The sequence below is a fragment of the Falco biarmicus genome, chromosome 7 (genome assembly GCF_023638135.1).
Source record: "Falco biarmicus isolate bFalBia1 chromosome 7, bFalBia1.pri, whole genome shotgun sequence".
In the NCBI taxonomy this organism is placed as follows: domain Eukaryota; kingdom Metazoa; phylum Chordata; class Aves; order Falconiformes; family Falconidae; genus Falco; species Falco biarmicus.
In genome coordinates, this window is record NC_079294.1 from 44994075 (window position 1) to 45017487 (window position 23413).

The 23413-nt window shown below is 39.9% G+C and overlaps 1 protein-coding gene across 1 annotated transcript; it reads right to left on the bottom strand.

The window, feature by feature from the left end:
- Nucleotides 1-4893: 4893 nt before the first annotated feature.
- LOC130153236 (inverted formin-2-like) lies at nucleotides 4894-22239 on the bottom strand. Its single transcript, XM_056347786.1, has 12 exons — nucleotides 22105-22239; nucleotides 19985-22012; nucleotides 19446-19507; nucleotides 17888-17990; nucleotides 17161-17246; nucleotides 16022-16122; nucleotides 14710-14780; nucleotides 14508-14615; nucleotides 13859-13929; nucleotides 12191-12311; nucleotides 11428-11586; nucleotides 4894-6956 (listed from the first exon to the last, which is right to left on the bottom strand). Exons 2-12 carry the CDS (start codon nucleotides 20114-20116, stop codon nucleotides 6846-6848), a joined length of 1125 nt encoding a protein of 374 aa, XP_056203761.1. The 5' UTR covers nucleotides 20117-22012; nucleotides 22105-22239; the 3' UTR covers nucleotides 4894-6845.
- Between the last annotated feature and the right edge of the window lie 1174 nt (nucleotides 22240-23413).

A 23413-nucleotide genomic window follows, 5' to 3' on the forward strand; every position in this document is an offset into this window, starting at 1 on the left:
TGTGACCCTTAGCCACAAAGAATATGTTAATAACTTTCATTTATCTTCAAAGTGACTGGCTTGGTGGAAATTTCTGTGGGTTTTTTGTGCAAAGAAAGGTGCAGTTTCTTTTCCTCTTAATAGCCAGAAAGAATTCTAAAGTATTCTGGGTTTTTTTCTTATGTTATTTCAGATGTCGCAAACTTGAAAAGTTTTCTATGTTCTTTTCAGCGTTTCTGTAGTCAGATTCACTGTCATTCTGAGATGGTCAAAAACTCCAGCTGTATTTTCTTTCCAGTGCCAACAATGTCAAAGCTTCCATTTCTGTAAACAGTTTTACATAAATTACTGAGCACTTTGCAAGCAAACTAATCAACCAGGGGAACACTTCTCTTTATAAAAGTTCAAACTATGTAATTCAGCATAGAAATAATATGAAGCAGTTCATTACTTGAAGGGATTCATTATTCTTCTTATACCAATTTAAAAGCAAACTCAAGTCTGCTGAAATCAATGGATTTAAATCCGTTTTGATGTGTGAGATGGAAAAAAAATCTTCAAGGTAGATTTTGTTCAGTTAAAAGCAAATGCTTGACTTTTCAATTGAGTAATACATGAAATTAAGAGTGAGGTCATGCAGTGTGGTGTGAGACTTGTAGGGGCTGCAGATATGCAGTTGTCCCCATGCCCTAATGAGTCACTAGTGCTGGGTACTGACAAAGAAGGGAATGAACCATTAGTTCAGTAATCAGTATCAGCCTCTCAGAAGAACTCCATGCTCCTCAGCACTCTTCCATTAAACCCAATTCTCCTGAAAATGCTTGACCTTTGCAGTTTCACAGAACAACTTTCAAGTATTTGCCTTCTCAGATAAAAAAATGCAATGCTTTTTACTTTAAGGCAACTAATAGGAGCCAAATATGTCCACATGATTAAAGCAGTGCACTTTAGATTTACTGCAGAATAAAGTAACCAAAACTATACTGTTTCTTTTCAGCACTACATTTTTACCAGGTACTTGTTTATTCACAGCCCTGATAAAAAGAGCAAAATGGTGCTGTAAGAGTCAGTCCAAAGAGAACAATGTTGTCTCAACATTGCCAACAGAGACCTGGAGATGGAATGCGGCCCTCATGGACGCCAAGACACAAAGACCCTGGGAAAGAGAACTGCATGGTACAAGGAGTACTATGCCACTCCCTGCTACCTGGGACTGAAAGCAACAACTATACTCTGGGAAGAGAACTGCATGGTACAAGGAGTACTGTGCCGTTCCCTGCTACCTGGGATTGAAAGGAACAACTAGAATAAGGCCGCATAACTGCTGTCCAGAAGATGGATCACAACCACTGTTGTAGCATGAACCAGAAAACTTGAACTTCAGGTGAACTTTTCTTCATTATAATAGCATTATAATACAAAAACACACCTCCTGGTCTGAAGCTACCCGCCTTTAAGGCAAACCATGCCTCGGGCACTCCTCTTTGGACATGCGTGGTAACCTTGCTTGAGAAGATGGAGACTGACAGCAATCCATGGGCCAGAGGAGGAGCAAGGTGTGTTGCTTGGCATAAAAGATGGTTCCTTAGCAACTGAACTTTGGAAATCTTCCCCAGCAAAGATCACGACAATTGGACCGGCAGGACACTGCCTGGACCTGGGACCATAGGGTCGCCTTGGACCCGTGGTTGTAGCTATAATCTTCTTTCCTTTTCTTTTTGCTTTACCTTTTCTTCCCTTTCTGTCACTTTATCTATAGCACGCCGCTTTACGGGCAAACAGTAATGTTGTGCTGTTTGATCAAAACAAAACCCCTTGGCGTGGTCGCTTTGATATTTTTTGTGCTTTGAGGTCATAGTAAACAGACCATCACAAGTCCACTGAGTGGACCATGACAGGTGCAGAAGCACACAGAGAGTAGTAAAGAATCATTTATTTGGACAAAGTGCATTGCAAATCGCAGACATTCTGTTTGAGGTTCATGTTTTTCTGTTTCCATGAAAGACTTGGAGTGTGCAATGGAGTGCATTTATTGAATGTGCAGATGGCACAAAGCTGGAAGTGACAAGTATTGTGTTGGAGACCAAGATGCTTCTCTGAATAGGAGTCAAAATGTTACATGGTTGCAAAAGGAGTCAAACATCATGCTGAGATGGAAGAACAACCTGTAAAATTCAGGAATATGTCACTCTCCTCAACCTTGCTGAACCGCCCTGCTGGAGATCCAACACTGTGCTGTGAGGAAGATGAGATCCAGTTGAAGAAAATCTGGAAGAGAGCCACAAGTGCATGAACACTTGTTTTTGATTTGGAAAACCCTAGGATGAAAGAACTAGGAAAGCCACCAGGGTGAACATCTGAAAGTACTGGGGTTGTTAGTCTAGGAAAAAGAAGACCAGAAGTGAGGTGGTAGCAGCCTCCAAATATGTAAAAGGATGCTGCAAATTAAAACAAAGTGGTAACATGTTTCCTCTGTGATGGATAGGGTGAAAAGTGTTTGCATCTTTTATTAGACTAACCAACTGATCTGATGAACATGGACTTAACTTGACATATAAAGCTTTATTAAGCTTGAAACGGAAGCTGTGAATAAGACCAGCTTTGCTCCAACACTACTCCTAAGGGCAGCATCTTAGCACAGCAGCATTTTAGCACTGTCTTAGCACAGTAGCAGCTTGTCCAGGCTGCAGGATTCCTGTGTCCTTGGACATTTCTGAGAAGAGATTAGGCAAAAATGATTCAACATAAACTGCTTTGAGTTAGACCAACTTTACAGTTAACTGTGTGCATCCCAGTGCTGTAGATCTTTTCTGAAGACCTTGGCCCAAACCCTCAAAAAGTACATGTTCACCTGCTTAGATGCCCAGGTCGAATACTTAAGCATCACTTAAAAGAGCTGCTCAGCTGCCACCTGACTCTGTAATCACTTACATGTTTGTGAGTGGGCACATGCAATTTATCCCATGGTTCAGCCTGTTGTGTCAAGCTATGAGAGGGGTCTCACATCAGGTTTTCTGCTTTTCTGCCAGGTCCCTCTCTCATGAACAGCAAATGTATAAACTAGAGCAAATGCCCCACAAAAACACTATCTGCACCGTCACTGCAGATTGACTGAGGAATTAAGGATCTCAGATGGGATGTGACAGACACTGCTTCAGATCTGTTTTTCCTGACTAGAGATATGAACAGGAACTTTATTTAGTCTCTGGCATCCTTGAGTGAGCCCTCAACAGTTGAATTATGTAGCATCTTTCTCTGCCCCAAAAATAATCAAGTTGATAGCAAAACCAGAAACTTATTCACATTATGTCAGCTGACTAAATAATGTGTACAGAAGTAAGATTGCATAAAGCCTGTGGAAAGATTTTAAAACATGTTTTAATGAAATGAGATCAATTTGAATCCTCTCCAGCTAATATAAGGAGTTGGAGATTCTGCAGGGGGATGTATATTTCTAAAAAAGATTAAAGGAGCATTGCTATATGGTTATGCTCCTTTATGCCTGTGAGAGCATGACCTGAAGTCTGCCAGACTCCCAGTAAAAGGACTGTGGCAAACTCATTGAACTCCAGGGCACAGGGTCAAGCTTAAAAAAAAAATAAATTAATTAAAAATCTTTGCATTTTTCTAGAGTTCATGTGGAATTAACTGCTTAACTTTTATATTGCCAGATGCAATTAAGAAGCTTTTTCTCATTTATTCACCATCTTCTTTCAGAGATTAAGAGCCAGATAGTCTGTCCTTTCAGTTGTGCTCAAAAATAAATAAAATAAAAATACCAGGACTGTATTCACAAGCAGCACAGGGAAAGCAGTTACTCAGGATCTTATTTGCTACTATGTGATGTAAAACTACAACTAATAAGCCTCACAGATTCAGGTACATTTGTTTAGCTCGGTTTACTAAAGTTAACATACAAAAGTGAAATACATCCTGGATTACAAATACACGCTGGAGTACAATGCAGTTGCATTGAAAGTCGTACTTACCCTTAATACAGTTTTAAAACCATTCTTACGTGCTTTAAAAAAGCACATCCAAGCAATACAACAGTAACCCAGTAACCAGGAAGCTTTTAGTAGCAGAACATTTGCTTATTTTTCCATTTCTTAAGCACTAGATGCATTTATTATTGCAAGAGCAATTTATGCTGATGACATTTTATTATATACCAATTTGTTACTTACAGCCAAATGAATAAGTCCTCTGTAAGTACAGACAATAAGAATTTTGCCGAAGAAAAGCTCTCGTATTTGACCCTGAATATATCAACATAAGAAATTGGACTGAGGGTCTGCTTTTGCAGTTGGTTTCTTTAAGTAATGATGGTGGTTATACTGTGGAACTCCTGTACTGATCATCAAAATTTACTTGCTCTTCATCTTTCTATAGCATTTCATTTTCTGCTGCAGTTACAGTATTAGAGTGTTATACACAAATTCTCGCCAGATATTTAACTGCATAGTTCTATATTTTATTCTTAAGTGTTTTTGTTCTGTTGCGTACATTGGTCATAAGCTGTGTCCCCAGATTTCCATTAGCAGCAGCTCATTTTTCTACTTGGTTAGCTAAAGAAACCCCTATATGTTATTTCTCTTGAAATAGCACTGTAATATATTATATGAGATTTTTCATGAAATGTCGTATAGAATTGATCTTTGCAGGTATCTGATACAATTCTTCTGAAGAATTTAAATGCGCTGTAACAGAAACTGCTGCAACAGAGGCTGAAGAAAATAAAGCAGAATAGTTGCTTAATCCATTATGAAGCAGAGGGGGGAAAAAAATACCTTACTGTAAATATGTATGTAAACATGTTCAGAGGAGTTAAAAAAACCCATAGATGTCTGAGTCCCTGCCACCAAATTATTTTGGAAATCCTATCTTAAATTTTATTCACAGAAAGGAGGTTTTTAATATGTGGAATCAAGTAGGATATTGCTATATGTTCTTAATCATGCCATACATTTGAATTTTGGTAAGAACTTCTGACTCAGCTTATTTCTCAGCAGTTTCAGTAGCTGCAAGCCCTCCCTTGTAATCTGTTAATATATCAGTGACGGGTGTGTCTACCTTCACCTCTTCTGTTTGACCTCAGGAGAGCAAGATTATTACCTGCCCTGAGAGATTTTGCTGCTGTGTGCTGTCCGTAGCCGATCTGTCAACTGCAGAGAAATGATCCTCAGACAACTGGGTAAACCAGACAGTGACACTGACAGAGCATGTGACTGGAGTTAAGGTCAGAGCTTCAAAGACTGTAGGATTGGTGCCTTAAAGATTTGTGTGGAGGAGACCCTGTGTGCTGTGTATCACTGGCTCCAAGGGAGATACGTGTGAAGTTAAAGGTGTACCTAATTCTTTATGGAACCAGGCTTTGATAATCCCGTTAGCACATGCTAATAGGGTTTCACCAGATTTACTGTCTTTTCATTCCCTCCTTCAGAAAATAAGTACAGAAAATACAGGAAATAACTTGCTAATTATATGATAAGAAAAAAGAAAACAAGGTTTTACATCGTCTGAAGAATGTTGACTTCCAGCATCTTGCCATCTGATACCCTCTGTAATTCATGTCACCATATCCTGATAGAGATTAAAATAGAATTAAAAAAATGCCTGATTCTCATTGTCATCAGTATTACATACAGTTTTCTAAAATAAGTACTGAGAAATAATTCAGAGTCTAAATGCTTAGTTATGTTTAAGTTTATATCCCAAGAATTAAATCTACCTTCTCGCAAAGGACCAAAAATAAGGGTATTTCCATCTAAACTGTGTGTTGGAAATGCAGAAGGTTATTCTGGTCTGGTGCTCCTTCTTCTCACAGGGTTGAAGCACACCTTTAATCCTGACAGCTGCTGAATGTTGCTTTATAATTTTATTTTACCATATAATAAGTAACTTTTCTGTATTTACAGCAAAAAGTTTTATTATTTTAATCTGCAGCTTTACATTAAGCATGTTATGATTGCAAAGTACGTAAAATACATTTGCAGTACAGCTTGTCAAGACAATATTGAAAACTTTGTTTTGGTCAGTTTTCATTGAATTTTACGTATTTTTAGTATGTATCTCTAAAGGTGAGTAATTGTGAAAGAGCAGCTAAAAGAAGGCCCTTTATTTAGACACCAGATACATGGAAAACCAGTTTTCCAAGGAGTGAAAATCAAGTGAAATATTTACATGAACTCTACTCAGAGTTACTAATGCTATTTTTGCAGTGGTGATCTGAAGAATCAAGAATCATAACCAAACGTTATTGGCTGAAATCTTCAAGAAAACTGGATGACAAGTATTTGCCAAAATAAAATTTTAAAACACACATGCGCCAATGTTAGCACTAGCAATGCTTGACACCCAGGAGGCCCAGCACAGCAAATGCTTTTCTGCATTTATGTCAATCAGCCATTCTTTAGCAAAGCACAGATGTTCCTTTAAGCACACGCATAACCATTTTAAGGAATCAGACCTCTAATCAGAGAAAAGCAAATGTTGTGGTGACAGTAACTCATGACACAACTTGCCTACCACAGTGACACAGCACAGCTTGAAGTTCAAGTATGTGCAACTTCGTACATCCCTGAAAGTCTTCCAACAGCTATTCAGAGCAATAGCAGGCTATCACCGCCTCTAAGCAAAATAGTAATACCTTGCTCATTGGGAGTGATTTTTTCTAACATCCCTATCATGTTTTCTTCCAGGTATTCCCATGCACTTGAAAATTGATGTCTTGCTATACTATCTGCTTGACTACTACAACATCCATGGCCAAATCACTCTCATTGTGTTAGATCAGCCACAGCTAAACAAGTAAAATCTTCCTAATTAACAAAAGACTGTCTAATAAAACCAGAATTAATTTTTGTTTATGTACTGCTGTTTCCATACTCTCCCTTTAGCCTTTTAGCATCTTCTCCTTTAAGCTGTTTCTTCCTTTTCTCAGCCTTTGCAGCTTTCTCCTTCTTTTCTTGATTTTCCTGCATTCAGACAGAATGACAAATTAAAAAAATTTTAAAAAGAGTTACTGAAGGAAAAGCTGGTTAAGAAACTCTCAGTTTGCAATGAATAACTGTTCTGACTATGCCCTATGCACACCTAAAATCTCAGCTGCTGGGGTTTGAGGGTAAATAGCAGAACAAAGCTTCCTGGTCAATCCTTTGGACCTTCTCCATATGATGATGTTACCAGCAAACTATTTCATCAGCTTTAACTGCAATGTTCAACTATGGACTGAAATGCGTTTTTCTCAATTAGTCCCTTTGTCCACAAAACAGAACATTAGTTTAGCTTAATTATTATTCTAGAGATTTATCCTATAGCAACCTTGATTTTATGTTGTTTGTATTCAGGGATTTCTAACGGAAATTTCAGGAACTCTTCAACTGTGTCAAGCAGCAATTCACAGTTTCTGTTCAGGGACCCATTAAATTTGCCAGCTATATTTCTGCACTAGTGTTCAGTGGCAGAATCCAAGCTGGATGTTGGTTGATAGCAGTTGCAAAATTCTGTTGGGATTTAAGCAGGCAGGCAGGACTCTCTTTTCCACAGAGCTGCTGGTACCAAGGTGATATGATTAACAGAGGAGAAAGAAGTTAACAATTACTCCTAATAAAGGAAGACCCTTACTCAGTGAAAGAGTATTTCTGGCTTTTGATAAGTAGCACAATCATAGGAGAGGATAGTTCTGGACAACTGGGACAACTGTAGCAAAGGACCAAGATGACAAAAGCCATTTCTTAAAAGCTTATGCAGCCCTTGTTCCAGAGCTGCAATGACCATCAGAACATTGCCATCACCACCTGGAAGCTGGCCTGCTTTTGATTGCAACCAGTCAGTAGCTAGTCTGTGTGTTGTAGGTAGATGAGTAGGTATTGGGCCTACTGTCAAAGATTTGTGATGTTAAGAGGAGGGTGCTGCTGTGTGATATTATAAAATTTAATAATTTCCAGGAAGATGTGGATTATTTGGTGCAGATATGATTCTTGATGAGACATGTCAGGTCTCCTTTGTGTTTATTTAGCAGCAGAAAGATATTTTCCCAGTATAGTGATAGATTTTGTTGATTGCTGTGGATTATCTGCCACTATTTCCGTTAGATGTACTGAAGTCACCCCAGGAAACATGCACAAGTTTCTTAGAGCTTTTATAGAAAGCAAAAACCTAGGATTCTTTGGTCCAAAGAAAGTTCCAGACAAGTAAAGAAGACTTGCGAACATTAATAGTTAGTCTCTCTGAAATATAGGAACATTGTAGGCTCAAGGTTATGGGGACCTTCACTGGATGCCTAGAAAACAGGAGAAAAATGGTATACTCATGACAAAGAAAGAAAAGGATATATTTGCCCTGAATCAAAGGTGCATCTGAAGGAATGAGGTACAGGCGGTGAAGTCCTATGGAGACTAAAAGCCTTCCATCACCGTATGCCTCCTACATGCTTGCCTGATAAAGACATCACACTAAGACACAGCAGGAATTTGAGATGTTATGGCTGTTAAGAGACTTGCAGATCTGTGGGCCCTGGGGGAATGTCTCTGTAACACAAGGAACAGAGGAGGTGAATTGAGGGGCATGTTGTCCTGCTACTTGAGCAGCACATGCAGAGAGTACTGAGAACAAACTGAGTTACATTAGGAATAAATTTATGGATTGAGCAAGCCTGAACCAAATTGTTCAGAGCAATTAAAAAAATATATATACATATAACAATTCCATGTAAACACACTTTTAAGAGTCACTTCAACACAAGAAAGCCCAACAAGGTAAAGTGCTAGCAAGGCAGAGGAATGAATAGTCACAATCCCTTCTCCATCTCCTGGGTTATTGAAGGCAGCTGTTTGAATGATATTAAATGAAAGAGGGGTGTCACTTTGGATTTGCTCTTTGTGGGATGTTAGATACTTGCTTGATCTTTGAATTAAAAGATGCTCCATGACAACTGTTTATCCCCACACTATCTAAAGCACATCCTGTTCCAACACCATATGCACCCTACTGAGGAGCAGCTGTTCCAGCTCAGTTATCCTGGGGAAGCACTGAGAGGAACTATCCCTGTGCAAAGCTGCCTGTATAACCTCTGTCATCAACTGGGTACTTCCTAGAGCAAATCTTGTTTAACATTTTTTCCCCCCTTTTCCTGAGATTAGACAGCCTCTTTGCTGGGAGCTCCCCTGTTCAAACAGCTGCAAGTGCCAAGAGAAATCTAATGTTTCTCCCAGTCCCCTATAATCACACAGTGTTTCTTTTGCCCACAATTTTACAACTCTGTTCACAGTGTATCTCAAATTCTTCTTTTTTATCTTTGAGCTGGGAAGCTATTTTCTGTCTCCTTCCTCCTGCCATCTGCTCCTTTTATTTTTTGAGAATTGATGAGACAGTCATCAGCCCTGGGTGACAAACCAGTTTCTTTTCACTATGTCAGTTTTGGGGATCATTTGGATGTTTGAAAAACTTTTGGGTTTTTTTTACCTCTTCAAGTAGATGGAGAGGAAGAGGGCAGATTTTTATTGTAGTAAATTGATTTGTGTAGCTCAGTTTTTGTTACCTGAAGGATAACAGACCATAAAGAATCCTTATGGAATGGAGAAACATTTGGTTTAAACCAAGAAATAATAAACTCAAAATCTCTCTAGGTAAGCTTAGGAGCCATGAAGGATCACTATTTATCAAATTATTTTGCTTCTTAGCTGATGCAAGAATGGAAGGATAGCACTAACAATTTTGGAAGTGCTAAGAGACCTGCTTTACATGGAAGACTCATCTCAAAATAAAAGTTACACCTTAACCATAAAGCTTATGTCAAACAACACTGGAAAGAGATGATGCATGTGGCTGATTCTAGTGTAAAATCAAAATCACAGAACAAAAAGATGCTTTAAAAATTAAAACCTTCAACCTACCAGCATGTTGCTGTTTCAAGCACAGACAGTATCTTTACAACACTTATCGGGAGAAAGCAAGGGAAGAAGGGAGAGGAGATTATATTACAGGTCTGCAATGGAGGTAACAGATGCATACAGTGTGGCTAACAGCTGTGGTACCTTTGAGGTAAGGGACTGATGGGAAATGGAACCAAAAATAGGATGAAAGGGAGTTTACATGTTGGGTAGATAGAAAGAAGCTTCTTTCTCATTGCTCCAACCTGGCTGTGAACAAGCAGCACCCAAAAAAGTAGTTTTAATCTTCTGCAGCTGTACTAGGACATTACATAACCTTTATTGGGACTGTTTCTCTGAAGAACTGCAGTTGCTGGATTTACCCTTCACAGCAGTTTTCCTGTATAGCTCACAGATACTGAGCCATTATGTTCTTCACTCTCTTAATTCTTTCCTTCCTGCCTAGACTTTTAGGAACTCTTAAGGATCAAGTGCATTGCCAAAGGATCTGTGGGTTTGTAGGGTTTATTTTCCAGACTGTCATGCTATCACATCATTTTGGAGCCTGGGTTGCATTGCTTGCAAAATTGAAGTCCAGTGCCTCACAAGAGAAGCAGGTAGTGGGAACCGTACAGGATATATTTTTCATCTTTCAACACTTCCTCAGAAGCTCCTTTATTTTCATCTGAAATTACAATCTGCCCTAAAGCACTCCTTTGGCCTCTCTTGCCTTGACATTGCCCTTCATAGTTGTCTGCATTCTTGCAATACTGCAGTACTACTTGTAATATGCATGATTCCCTCTATAGGAGACAGATCCAGTTCGGGCCTCTCCTGGAACCAGCACAGGAGGGCGTACGATTGTTGCTGTTAAAATATATAAATGTGAAGCCACTATCACCTGGCATTAAGAAAACCCTAGAGGTAGTACATTAGTTCAGGTCTGAAGTATGTAGTAGGGGATGCAAAGTGGAGGTTTACTGGGGGCTTACTAGTTGGGAGGTGCTCTACACAACTTTTACGGTGAAGCTACTGTTTTTGTACTCCTTATTGCAAGGAGTCAAGTCTTATAAGTTGATGAAGTGCCAAATATAATCTCTTGGGAGATTCATGGTTTTGGAGGGGAACAAAAAACCTATTTTTTGAACTAGCCAGTACAATGAAATACCTACATGTAAACTTAGGCTGGCTGTTGGCAAATTTACCTTTTGCCTATTATGAAGGCTATAAAGCATGTCAGGTTGCTCATTCTTTCACACATCACCGAGCTCCTATTGAACTGAGGCCTGATTAATAATTTTACAGTGGGAACAACAACTCAGAGGGTTCTTAGCTCTCCATAGCAAAAAAACCCCAAACCCCAAAACACCCTACTCATCCCCCACCCCCAATTATATTTGCCCACATGGTCATTTCATGTTGCAGGTTGCAAGCAAATGAACAGCTACTTTCATTTACTCCTGCAGTCAGGGTTTAGGTAGCCCAGCTTGGAGTAGAAGAACAAAAAAATTCTTGGTTGCTGAAAAAAAAAAAAAGTTCTCGAACTATTTCTAAACAGTCACAAATGCACACCCACCTGTAAGGCCTTGAGGAAGAGCTCTCTGAAGGTTTTCATTGTGCTGAATACATCTTCCAAAGACAATTTTTCTTCACAAAGATAATCAGCAAGTTCTTTCTTCTTCTTTTCAATGGTGGCAAACTCCTTCAACAGGCTCTTTGAAGCATCGAGGCTGCCCTGAGACACAGTTGGCAATACAATTTATATATATTTAGAAGCAGCATATTCTGAGCTGCCCAGAAGACTCAAGCCAGTTAACACAGATTAGTCAGGTTTTTTAAAACTGACAATGAAGATTGGGGAGATACAGCACCAGGATTTTAGCTTTAGTTAAGTGATCCTGTTTTGAGAACATGAAAGCCTAGGGTGTGTGGATGTATGTACACACACAAAAAGTGTATCTGCTCACTTCCCCCTGCCCCGCTCCCCGCCCCCCCCCCCCCCCCCCCCCCCCCCCAAAGGGCAGTGAGACAAAACATATTTCTGTACTGCAGGGTACATATTTATAGTTGCATCCTACATTAAGTTTTTAGGACCTTCCTTTCTTGTGCCCACACACAAAGGTGACTGGTCCTCAGCTGCTTCCTTATCACAATACCACATTACAGAAGTGGAGGAAAATTTGGGATGCTCCTTCCACCAGGGTGCGGGTGAGTATAGTTATGATCCCTTTCCCATAGAGCTCTATGTCCATATGCAACCTGAATTACAGGGCCTTTAAGAAGAGATTTTAAGTGTTTAGGAAGAAGGATGGGAAGCGTGTCACACCCATGTTACCTACTTGAACAGATTCTGCATGCTGCATTTTTAAATCGTCTGTCGACAAAACCAAACGCTTCTCTATTTCCAACAGTTTCCTGAAATTGGTACCTGCCTCAGCCCGTATAACGTCAAAGTGGATTCTGAAAGGTCCACAAAAGGGACAATAAATTGAAGGGGTGAGCCTTTTGTTTTCATTGAGTTAAAATATTATTATGAACAGTATCATCTCTGCAAATGAATGTAGAATTAATTGCCCAACCCTGACCCTGCTTTTGCAAGTAGTTCTCCTTTATATAAACCCTTTTGTATGTGCTCAAACCCTCATCTAAGAAAGAATCTGTGCTTTTGCCCTTACTACCTCCCTGGACAGGCTGTGGAAGAACCTCACTGTCATAGTATTCAAAAAATTCCCCCCAAAATTTCAGCCTATTTTTATTCATAGGTAACATGCAGTCATCTCCCTTGTGCCAATACTGTCCTTTAGTTGGTTCTTTTCCTTCTTTGCCTTTTCTCTGTAATCTATTTATAGTCCAAAACCGTGTCTCCTCTCAGAGTTCATTTAGCTCACGTGGTACATTGCTGAACCAACATCTTCTATGGTTCTGACCTGCTCTTTCTGCCAGATAAAACATACTGAATTAACAAAACCTGATGCGATGGTTCATGGTGCATCCAGATGTGAGCAGCATTAGAAAAGTCCTTTGCAGGATCTGCGTTGTAAACAGTTCTCCACAGGTTGATTAGCAAATCAATTTTCTAAGTTTGAGAGTTTGACTAAACTAGAGGGCAATTATTTTATAAGAAAGAGCACATTTATATCATTGACCAGCAAGACTTAACTTCAGGTAACAAAAGTATTTCTATTATGACACAACCTGAAAGAAGATTCATGTTTCAAAACAACATCCAACTTCAATTCTGCACAGATAAACTCACAAAAGCCATCTTTTCTGTTGTATTACTGAGTAAAAATACTTTTAAAAAATAATTTAGCAACCTCTTAAAAAATGTTAATCCATCTCCAGATTTAAAAGGTACCCCCTGCTTCTAGTTACAAGGAAATCTAAAACATTGAAAAGTTCCTATGACTTCATAACAGGATTAAGAAAATGTTGTGTAGTTTAACATATCTCCATGTGATTCTTCTGAGCTAAACAGAAAGAGCTGATGTTAGACTCATGAGGCTTTCAGGCACGTGCAGGAAAGTCTGCAGAAACAGACTTTTTTCTTTCTACCCACATATATTAGAAACTTGTGCTTATACTCAGCTTGGGGACTCCTAAGGTTCCCCAATTGCCGGTAAGTCACTCCAATCATTACCTCCTTAGACCAGGTCTGTGCACGTATCTCCTGATGGGCTTGCACATGAATATGACTGAGAGATTTCCAGAAAGATAGGTTTCTATTGAAATATGTGGAAGAAGAACTCAATCCTTGAAAATGTGAGAGTTCACTATTTATACAGTTTTACTCCTCAAAAGACAAGTCACACTGAGCTCCACATAAAAAGGTCTTAAACAGGTTGATTTATAAATCTCAGCACTGTTTGGTGTTAGAAGGGAACCTCTCTCTCCTACAGCAGAGAATTTCTGTGACCTTAGTTACACCACCATAAAATGACTCAGGTCCTTGTTGGCATTAAAGAGGTTGGCAATTCATACATGACAAAAAACAAACAATGTCTTACCCTGCTGCCGTGGAAACAAAATCAAGATCTCTGGGAAGCTGCAGCAGATCTGTGTGGTTTTTTTCAGCCTCCTAAAATTAAAGTGAAAAATGGTTACCTTGCAGAGTTCAGTCAAAGAGTATGGAAGTTTTTAAGCTGGACAACATCAGGACTAAAAAATCAACACTTTAGTTTTCAGTCTTATAAACATAGAGGTAAATTTAGTTTCATTCATTCTTTTTCTCAGGTTGGTACCCACAGGGATTTAAAAAGAAAGCAAAAGGCTCTTTTAACTTCTCAGGCTTACATCCCATGTGCTGCCACAGTGTGCAAGCTGACCTGAGATTTTGTCTTCATACCACTAAAATTAATTTGACAGATGTGTTTGGGAGACATGCCAACACAATTGGAAAAGAAAAAGGAAACCACAAGCAGACATGTTAAGTGAACTTAAGAAGGAAACAGTGTAACTCTCTAAACATTACTACATACGGATTTGATACCATCTGTATAGAGAGTGGTGGAAAAATTTTCATCATATTTCCACACACAGAGGCTCACCCTCCAGATACCTACAGCAGGGTGCTACTGAGGTCAAAGGCCCTTAGTTTCTGGGGAATGAATATCTGAGGACAACACACAGAGGAATAATTTCACAATTTTCTTGTACCTCCAAAATATGGTGAAGCAAATTAACATGGCTTTGGTTTGCTTTTGTTTCTGTTAGTCTGAGCAATGCACTAATTTTAAAACCTCCAGCATCTCCAGTATGATGCCCCTAGAAAATAGAGAAAAAAAGTCCTTCCTTCAGTTTCCAGTTGTGTTTTCTATTATCTTTAGAAATACAGCAATTACAGAAATCATTTACTTACATAGTTCATAAAGTTTCCAACTTTAAGAATCAATTGGCAGAAAACTGGCAGTCGGTGACTGGTAAGAAGTGCTGAAGAATAAAAAGAGAGACATTTTCAAAAAATTAAATTACATGGTCTGAAATAGGATTTTCCTTAGGTTTGACAGTGGGAGTAACAAAATTCTTATCCAGTATTATGTCAAGCCCTTGTTATGGATTTAGAAATATACCAGTACAGAAATAAATCTGCTGAATGGAAGCAGAATGTTTCTACTGTGATCTCTTCTCTACAAATAGATGGAAAACTAGTTTTCCCATCAAGTTTGGGGTAGATGTGTCATCTGTGCAGCTCCTGGTGAGGGAGAACCACATATGATAAAGTGTATAAGCTTGCAAAAGTCTATAGCCCCCATTTCCAGCACATATTATTCTAGGTTAAGAAAAGCAAAGAGCATTTTGCCTCTGTGTCATTGTTAGTGAGAGTGATAACCAGAAGCAATGCATTTTACAGGAAAATCTGGAGTAAAATAAAGTTTTTGGCAGAACTAGAATAGAAATGCTGTGCCATGCAACAGGATGGAGGGGAGATGGGGATGACAGGGTGGGACTGCAGAGCGCTGTTGATTGCAACACAATAAAGAGTAACTATAGCATGGACATCAAGACAGCCAGGTATAGCCAAGTTTTATGTGCAAACTTAGAAGTTTTGCAGTTTAAATGTTCAACAGGTTAATGACTCCCTCAAACCATTGAACTGAAACTAGAATCCAAGAGTAACTTCAAGAAAGAGTTGATTTAAAACTAACACCAAGGTTAATTTTGTGTGGAGGGCGTTCCTGAAACGCTGGTGAACATCATCTGGGATGTTCATTTTGGAAGCCAAACCAGATTCTGGAACATCACTGTGGTCTACTCCAACACAGAGCTACACTGGACTGTGAACTGTGTGCACTAGAGGAAAAACTGGAACCGGCTCATTGTTATGGACAAAAGCCTCCACTTCACACAAAAGTTTAACCTATAGGCAAACAGAATCTGGCATTGACATAAAGGAAATTTTCTTCTCTGCAGACCCATGGAGAGGAAAGAGGTTTGTGTCATTCATGTCAACTGAAGCTCCCCTTCAGAGCAGGACAGCACGAATTGCAATTCTGCAGAATGAATTCTAGAAGCAGGAATCTGCAGAATCATTTTGAAGTTTGGTACATATTCAGCAGTTAGAAGTTTAATTTTGATTAGATTATAGCATATACTACCACTGATGCTATTGAAGTAGAAGAGAGGCTTCCTATGACTGAACATGGGCATAGGCACAGCACCGAGGTACTTACTTTCACAGGCTGTCCTGATGGCTTGTGCTTTTGGCCACAGACACTCCAGCAGAATTTTTGTTTCCTCACAAATCAGCATGCATTCAATCTGTAACTGGTAGCTAAAAGAGATCAGTGGAAAAAACCTGAACAAATACCACAAAACCCTCCACACAGGCCTGATTAATTGCCTTGTATTCAGCAAAAGAATCACCTATTTTAGGCAAAGCGCAGTACCAGCATTGTTATGTCCTCTCTAATGCTCTGACATGAGAACTCAATTATAAATAAATCAAATACTCAGATATTTCCAAAAGCGTCCTAGAAACAATTATCTCCTCTTTCAGAAAGCTGTGTTGCACTGACATCTGGCAGTGACTTCCTTGCATAATGAGGCCATAATTTTTTACAGTTCCTGGGCAGCCTTAGCCAGCAGTTTTGTTCCTCCTTTTAAATTCCAAAAAAGAAATTCAAAATATTTTTGCAGTGGTATCCTTTAATGATATTTATGCCTCATCATGGATTAATATTGTGGAAGAACCATGAAAACATTTTCTAAAGTACTTTTCAAGCTAGTTATAAGTTTGAAAAGATGAAAACCCACATTTTCACCAGGACATTTTGAAAAAGATGTCTCTGGTTGTGGCATGGCAACTGATCAGATTTATGGAGGGCTATTGCTATGAATTATGACACATTACCATGTTTTTATGAACAGCATGAAAATTTATCTGCGTGCACCTCATCTGACTTGGTAAAAACGAGGGAGGTGGTGAAAGCACAGGCGCTGCTGTGATTCACTCACAGGTTTGTGGGCTCTCTTTGGTAGACTGGAATCTAAGCCAGTGGTGGAGTGAATCAGCAGCCTGATGGCAGGATTCAGTCTGCAACTTCATGCCATACAACTGTACAACAGTCAAGATTTTTTTTTTAATACCAAGATTAATTTAACTGCAGTTTGCAAAAGGTGTCTGAAAACCTCTTTGGCCTTTTGAAAGGAAAAGTTTCTCAAACTAGCTCTACAAACAGCAGTCAGATGATTTATTCTGAAGACTGAATATCAGGAACATCCCTCTTCACAGGAAACAGATCTTAATTCTTATGGAATAATCTTACAAGAACCACACTCGCGGGTTGAAGACAAGGAAAATTTGGCTTACCTAGGAACTTCTAAGAGATGGAGATAAAACTGATCTGTGTTTGCTAGTTTTGATTTTTCTTCTTTGAAAGATTTCAGGCTATTTATCTAATGGGGAATAAAACAGTAAAATAACCACACAAATATTTCTGATGCTCATTGCTTTTCACAGGCATGAAACTGGATTTTCTGAACTTGCTATGTGCACAGGCAATGGGAGTGAGGCAGATGAACAATAAATTCCATTTAATAACTGGTCTGCAAGGGCAAACATGTAGGTTTTGGGTTGACTGGGAGGTCATCTGCATCTGTACAGCATCTTGCAGGATGAATCCCTGATCTATAGGCAGAGATTCAGCAAGCTATAGTCCATAGAAGTCCAGCAATCCCTTTAAAAAGATGGGTCCTTCCTCCTCACTGAAACCTGCTCTGAAAGGCTTTTTAATCACCTAAACCCACAAATGCTCATGTACTTCATCCACCTAATTATAATAACGGGAACAGCGAGCAGTACTTGGCCTTCATCTGTGCTGGGTCTTCCAACTGTGTTGGGTTGCCCAACCTCTGTGCAAAGAGGGCAGACTCTTGCTGGGGCAACCTTCCTACCGCTCTGCCTGGGAAGGTCATTGTCCAAAATGGTGCAGGAAGATGTGGGATCCAGTCATAACTTCTTGTTTTAGCAGTGCAAGTGTTTCAAGCTGAGCACAAAACACACTAAACTCAATCAGAATAAAGCATTTGATAGATACCTCGTGGTCTTCAGGTAGCAGTTTAAGTAGCTGCTTCAGCAGATCAGCATTGAACTTTGATTTATCCCCTTTCTGAATCATGGCAACAATCTCTTCATTGGAGCTGTAGGAAAGAAAGAAGTACTATGGAGCAACAGCGTAGGGAGGAGTAGCTTGACAAACAGAACATAACAATCTCTCAGCTAGCACTGTGAGAGTAAACGAAGTCATTCTTATGTACTTGCCTCCCATTGCTTTTTGGATCTCAGTCCTCAGAAGTACAGTAGAGGTATGAAAAAGCAAAGGATTTTTTTTAAGCCTAAAGCAATATTCCTCATAATTTAGTTGTGCTTTCCGGGCTTTGTTCATCTTTACACAACAAACCCTGAAGGCTTTCATTTTCCTGTGAGTGTCCAGCGTCACTGAGAAGAGATTTACTTTTGAAATTCTCCACTGCTTGCAGCAAAGCCAAGGCTAAAAACAACGGCTCTCCTCCTGCTGAGAAGCATTTATAAAGATCCCCGAAGGTTTTACCCAAAATCCTTGCCTGAAACTTAGGCAGACAACATATCTTTGAAATGAGTCCAGACTGCTCTGGTTTGGGCTCTGGAGAGCTTGGCTTCCTGCAGCCACCAGCGCTGACAGAGGCAGCACCTGGCTCAGAACAGCCTCATCCCTCGGGGGTGCAAGCAGGGCTCAACTCTGATCCCACGGTCACCAGCTGCTCCCAGGAGTGCGTAAGTGCTGCCCAGGGAGTCATGCAGAGAGAGGAAATAGCAACTGGATTAGGCTATGCACAGCTCTTCCCCACGAAGAAGTGGTTTGCAATGGAAAAAAACAATAAAATAAGTTAGAAAAAGTCCCTCTGACCGATTCTGAGTTATTCTTAACACAAAAGAGCTTCTAGGCTGAGTTTCTTTCTGAAGCCCTGGTAACACAGGCTGTTACACAAAGGGCAGAGAGAGAGCAGAACATCTATCTTCATCCTGCAGTAGTTTCAGGGAATCGAAGAGTAGAGGTATTTTGCCAAGAACTAGTACGGATTCCTTTCTTGTGTTTCCTCCCCCCCTTCCTATGAGGACTATGACTTGGTAAATTTCCATTTGTTTAATTGTAGAAACTATTTCCTATTTATAGAAAAACTGCAAATAAAACCCATATACAATTTTGGATCTGAACTCTTGGAGAGGTTTCTTAAAAATCAGTTCACTAACTTGAAACTTCCAATCAGGAATCTTCACTAATAGTTGCTGCTGGCAGTTGATACTTATGTCAATAATAACAAAGAAAAATATGTTTCCGCATGATTTTGCTGTTATTTATTGATACCGTCTCTTTAGGAATTAGTAGTTCATTTTAGGTTTAATACCAGTTTGAGACATGATATTAAATGTCTGGGAAGAGACTGACACATTTCATTAGTTAAAAAAAAAAGAAAAAAAAAAGGAAAAATGTTCACTCCTTGCTAAAGAAAGATAGTGGTTGTTAAGTATTTCTGGTAAATTTTTTTCATTTAATGTCTAAATAAACACATAGACACATAAAATAAGTAGTTCAGATGATAGGCTCCAAATCTTACCACTTAAATTGCTTCAGAAATATGCTCAGAAGGAGGCTTTTCTTTGGACCTATGAATGTGATCTGTGAAAAGAAAAAAACCCTGTCAGCTAGAAATACATTTACCTTGATTTTTAACAGACATTTTAGAGCTTTTGTTTGTTTGTTGGGCAACATTCCTTCTTCTCTGGTAATAATCGTCACTGATCAAACTCATAGCTATTTACAACAGTACAGGTCATTAGATCTATTTTAGAAAGAGAGAGAGGCAAAAGCATAGAGAAGGGAATTGAGTTGTCTAGAATATTCCAATTTACAAGAATTAATACTGAAATTCCCATGTCCTCCCTCTCTCAGATGAAGACCTTTCCCTCGGCAGAGTTACTTCAACATGTTTAATTCTAAACTTCTCCTGTGCTTCTTTAAGGTAAACTTAGGCAATGGATATAAAAATATTTCAAACTTTCTTATTATAAACAATTGACAACAATAAAGAATGAATAAGCTTTTCACTTCGAAGAATTTTGCCAGTCTCTACCAAAAGCGAGCAGTCTAGAGTACCTCTTTTGTTTTCTCTGGTTTTAGCCCAGTTTTCTCCTTAGGTGCTGTTGGTGGGACAGAGAAAAGTCGCTCCAGGCTTGCATAGTCAGGCTCCACAACACCCTTGCTGCTGCTTGGCATCATAGTCCACATGGAGCGGCTTTCTGGGAGAGAGTAACACTTCAAGGTGGACCACAGATAGAGAGGAATACTTTCGAGGCAGTGTGATTTGTGGAAGGGAAAACACTTCAGAGAATGAATGAAATATAACACTCATTAATCTGGACGTTAATTATAGAAGAGTGGCAGCTCCTACAGATAGCATCCCAAAGGTCTGCAGGCTAATTAAACCTGGAAAGCTACCACCACATTCAACTCACTGAAGACAGCAGATGAACTTAATGGGCTGCTCCAAATCCTTCTTGTTATTCCTGACCGGCTACACGTTGCAGAATTGTGGTACCCAAGCAGGGGATGTTGCATCCAATTAGGTAAATGTTGCTGTTTGCAAGAGATAAGGACTCCCAAGTCCAGCATTATTACCAGAATCATCAGGAACCATACCAGAACCCATGGCATTTCAAAACATGAGTTTGTCTACATCACTTGAATCTTTCACAAAGGATCTCACCTCCTCTTTCTTTAGCAGAGATTGCAACAGCGGCACTGAAGAAAGTGGGAATGAATCTGACTTTGTATCTCTGCCCAAGAAATCAGACTGTGGCTCAAACCATTTTTTTTTTTTACATGTGTATTTATGCACTTTATCATAGCAGCAAGTTCTTACCCTCTGATGTCCCCCTTTCTTGGTGATAAGCACAATGGAGAACAGCCATGAGACCTGTGTTGTGTGGAATGAATATTAAAAGCTGCAGCAAAATAGAAACATGTTTGCTGTCTCCCTGAAGGTTGAGCAGAACTTACAAACCTCTTTGGCAGACTGTGTGTTAACCATAAACCTTATATTGAGTGGGGGGAAGAAATCCACACAAATTACATGGCTGGTATGAAATGAAGTTGGAAGCTGCATCCTACCCTGAGGGTACATATCCCCCAGCCCTATTGACAAAGAACTTTCAGTCTCAGATCCTGGCTGATGCATCTTCTGGCTGTGCAAGAAAAAAAAATTAAGAAGTAAAAGCTTCAGCTGGGAAGACATCAGTGATGCACCAGGAGTTCATTAGCAAGAACCACAGAGCACGATTGTTGAACAGACCTTTCTACTCAACGCACTCAGAGGTTTTGCAAACTAATTAGTGCAGCCTCACAATATCACTTTAACAAGTAACAAACTGAGACTGAAAGGTTAAGAGAAGATAATTTTAGCAGCCACAGAGCCTCAGTTCAGCACTTTTGCCAAACTACCATTTCCTCCATTTATTGGCAAAGGCCTGGCTTTCCATAATTATTTGTGATTACTATTTTTTTGTCAGTAATGGGACCAGCTGTGTGACCTGACTTACTGAGTCAAGGCCTAGCCCACAGCATTAGCGTTTTTATTTGGTTGTCAACTAAATGACCTGATCAGCCCAGCGTAACAAAGAAGCACATACGTCTCACCACATCAGAGGGGAGCTTCTGCCAGTGAAATGTCTTCATCCTCACTGTCGGCATCTTCTTAGGGTGGGGCTGCCCCCCATATCCACAAGGAAGATGTTTGCATTCAGGATTACTGCATGGCTGGGGAGGTGGGAGCAACGGATCATTTGTGCCAGGCACGGGAAGGGGTGGAAGAAGCACCTTCTGCCCAGGGGGTAAGGGTGGAGGGGGTGGCAGTATAGCCAGCATGCCAGACTGTCCTTGGGAGGATGAGGGAACACTGTGCTGGGAAGGTAACATGTTCCCTGGACATTGCTGTGGCTTCCTGAAAAGGCCAGTTGGAGAAAAGCTCAGGTCTACACTGGAGTTCTTCTCTTCCAAGTCCATATCAGCTTGAATGCATTTGTTCACCTTTTGAACAGATCTTCTGGACGGCGTTTTGTGGTTGTTTAGGCACTGCATGCTCAATAGCAGGTTCTCTGTGGCTTGCTCCTGTCCCATTGTCATGCTCTGTAAGACAATGAGGAGGTGCATGAATTAGCAAAGTTCCTCGCAGCTGCTGGCTACTGCTAATCCCACAGACAAACAGAAATAACAGTGACCTTCCCATTGAGGTAAATGGCAGAAATATTTCTTTCTGATTCACAAGTTACACATCATGGTTTCAGCTGTGTGAGTCAGGAGCGAAGCAGTACTGCTGGCCATAAGGCTTCTTTTTGACTTCTCTTCATCCTTCTATTTTCCTGTTGTGACACATAAAGAAAAGAAGAACAAATGCTATCAGCATAGTAAACCTACCTGGTTGCTTTTTTCCCCGTGTTGCTCAGCCATTCAGTGGGATTTTTCTTTTGCAGGGGTAAATGGATGCTTCCTATGGAAGTTGCTACAGGTACTCTGCAGAGGGGACTCCTTAAGCAGCAGGGACACAGTCAGTTGTTCCTGAGAAACCATGTTACCACAACCTACCTTGAGTGCAGAAGGGTGGGGATTTTGGTAAAAACTCTCCAAATGGCCTAATAAATTAAACAAGCTACAGCTGAGGAGGACTCAGGCTGAGCTGCTTAGGGACCTGTGAGCACACAGGGAAATGACTGGGAAGTATTAACATGAGTAAGGTGGTCTTTGCCCTTCAACAAAATTTTTATCTAGCACAAATCTTTACATTTGTCCTGAGACTATAGGGTTTCTCTCAGAGCTTCTTGCAAAAGACTATGCAGATGTTCCCATCTTGTATGTATGCCCAGTTATAAACATGGAAGTGACCTACCGAAATTGGTAGAGTACTTGCTGGCTCAGGGCTTGGTTTTGTTTGCTTGACTGAGTGAACCATTCTTTTGCAAACACATCTCTTGTGGAGGAACACGTTCTTTTGCAAACACTTGCATCTCTTGCGGAGGAACAGCATCCTGGGACACAATCTCAGCAGCTGTAGCTGCTTTGTGATTTCTCTCTTTAGCTAACTTCTATAGCAATGCTCATCAACAACACACATTAAAGAGGGAGCAATGACAAACTATTAAGGCTCCAGAAACGACACAGTAGGTGCAGCCTTTTTAGGGACTCTATGTAGACAGAAATAAAACCACTATCATCCCAACCCTTACACAAGTTTTTAACAGAACATGCATTACTAGTGTTGGCAACTTTAATGGAGTTAACTGGATGGGCACTTTCATGTTTATGTTTAGTGCAGGATCAAAGACTTATTTAATATATACACCCTGTTATGTTCCCAAAGGAATAGATTAATACTTATGAATGACCATTTTCCTCTTGACACAGCAATTTTAAGTAACGACTTACACGGGCAAAACTCTTTAAGGGAGCTGCTTTAAAACCTACAATGATGCATCTCTAGTTCATAGCACACCTCTAAAGCATCTCCTATAATTTAAAAGAGTTTCTCTTTGA

Coding starts and splice junctions, on each gene's coding strand:
- LOC130153236 (XM_056347786.1), bottom strand. CDS start 20,116: ATGTGGACTATGATGCCAAGCAGCAGCAAGGGTGTTGTGGAGCCTGAC. Junction 16,123..17,160: donor CATCTCTTAGAAGTTCCTAG/GTAAGCCAAATT, acceptor GATCTCTTTTAG/CTACCAGTTACAGATTGAAT. Junction 13,930..14,507: donor TGCTTCACCATATTTTGGAG/GTACAAGAAAAT, acceptor CTTTAATTTTAG/GAGGCTGAAAAAAACCACAC.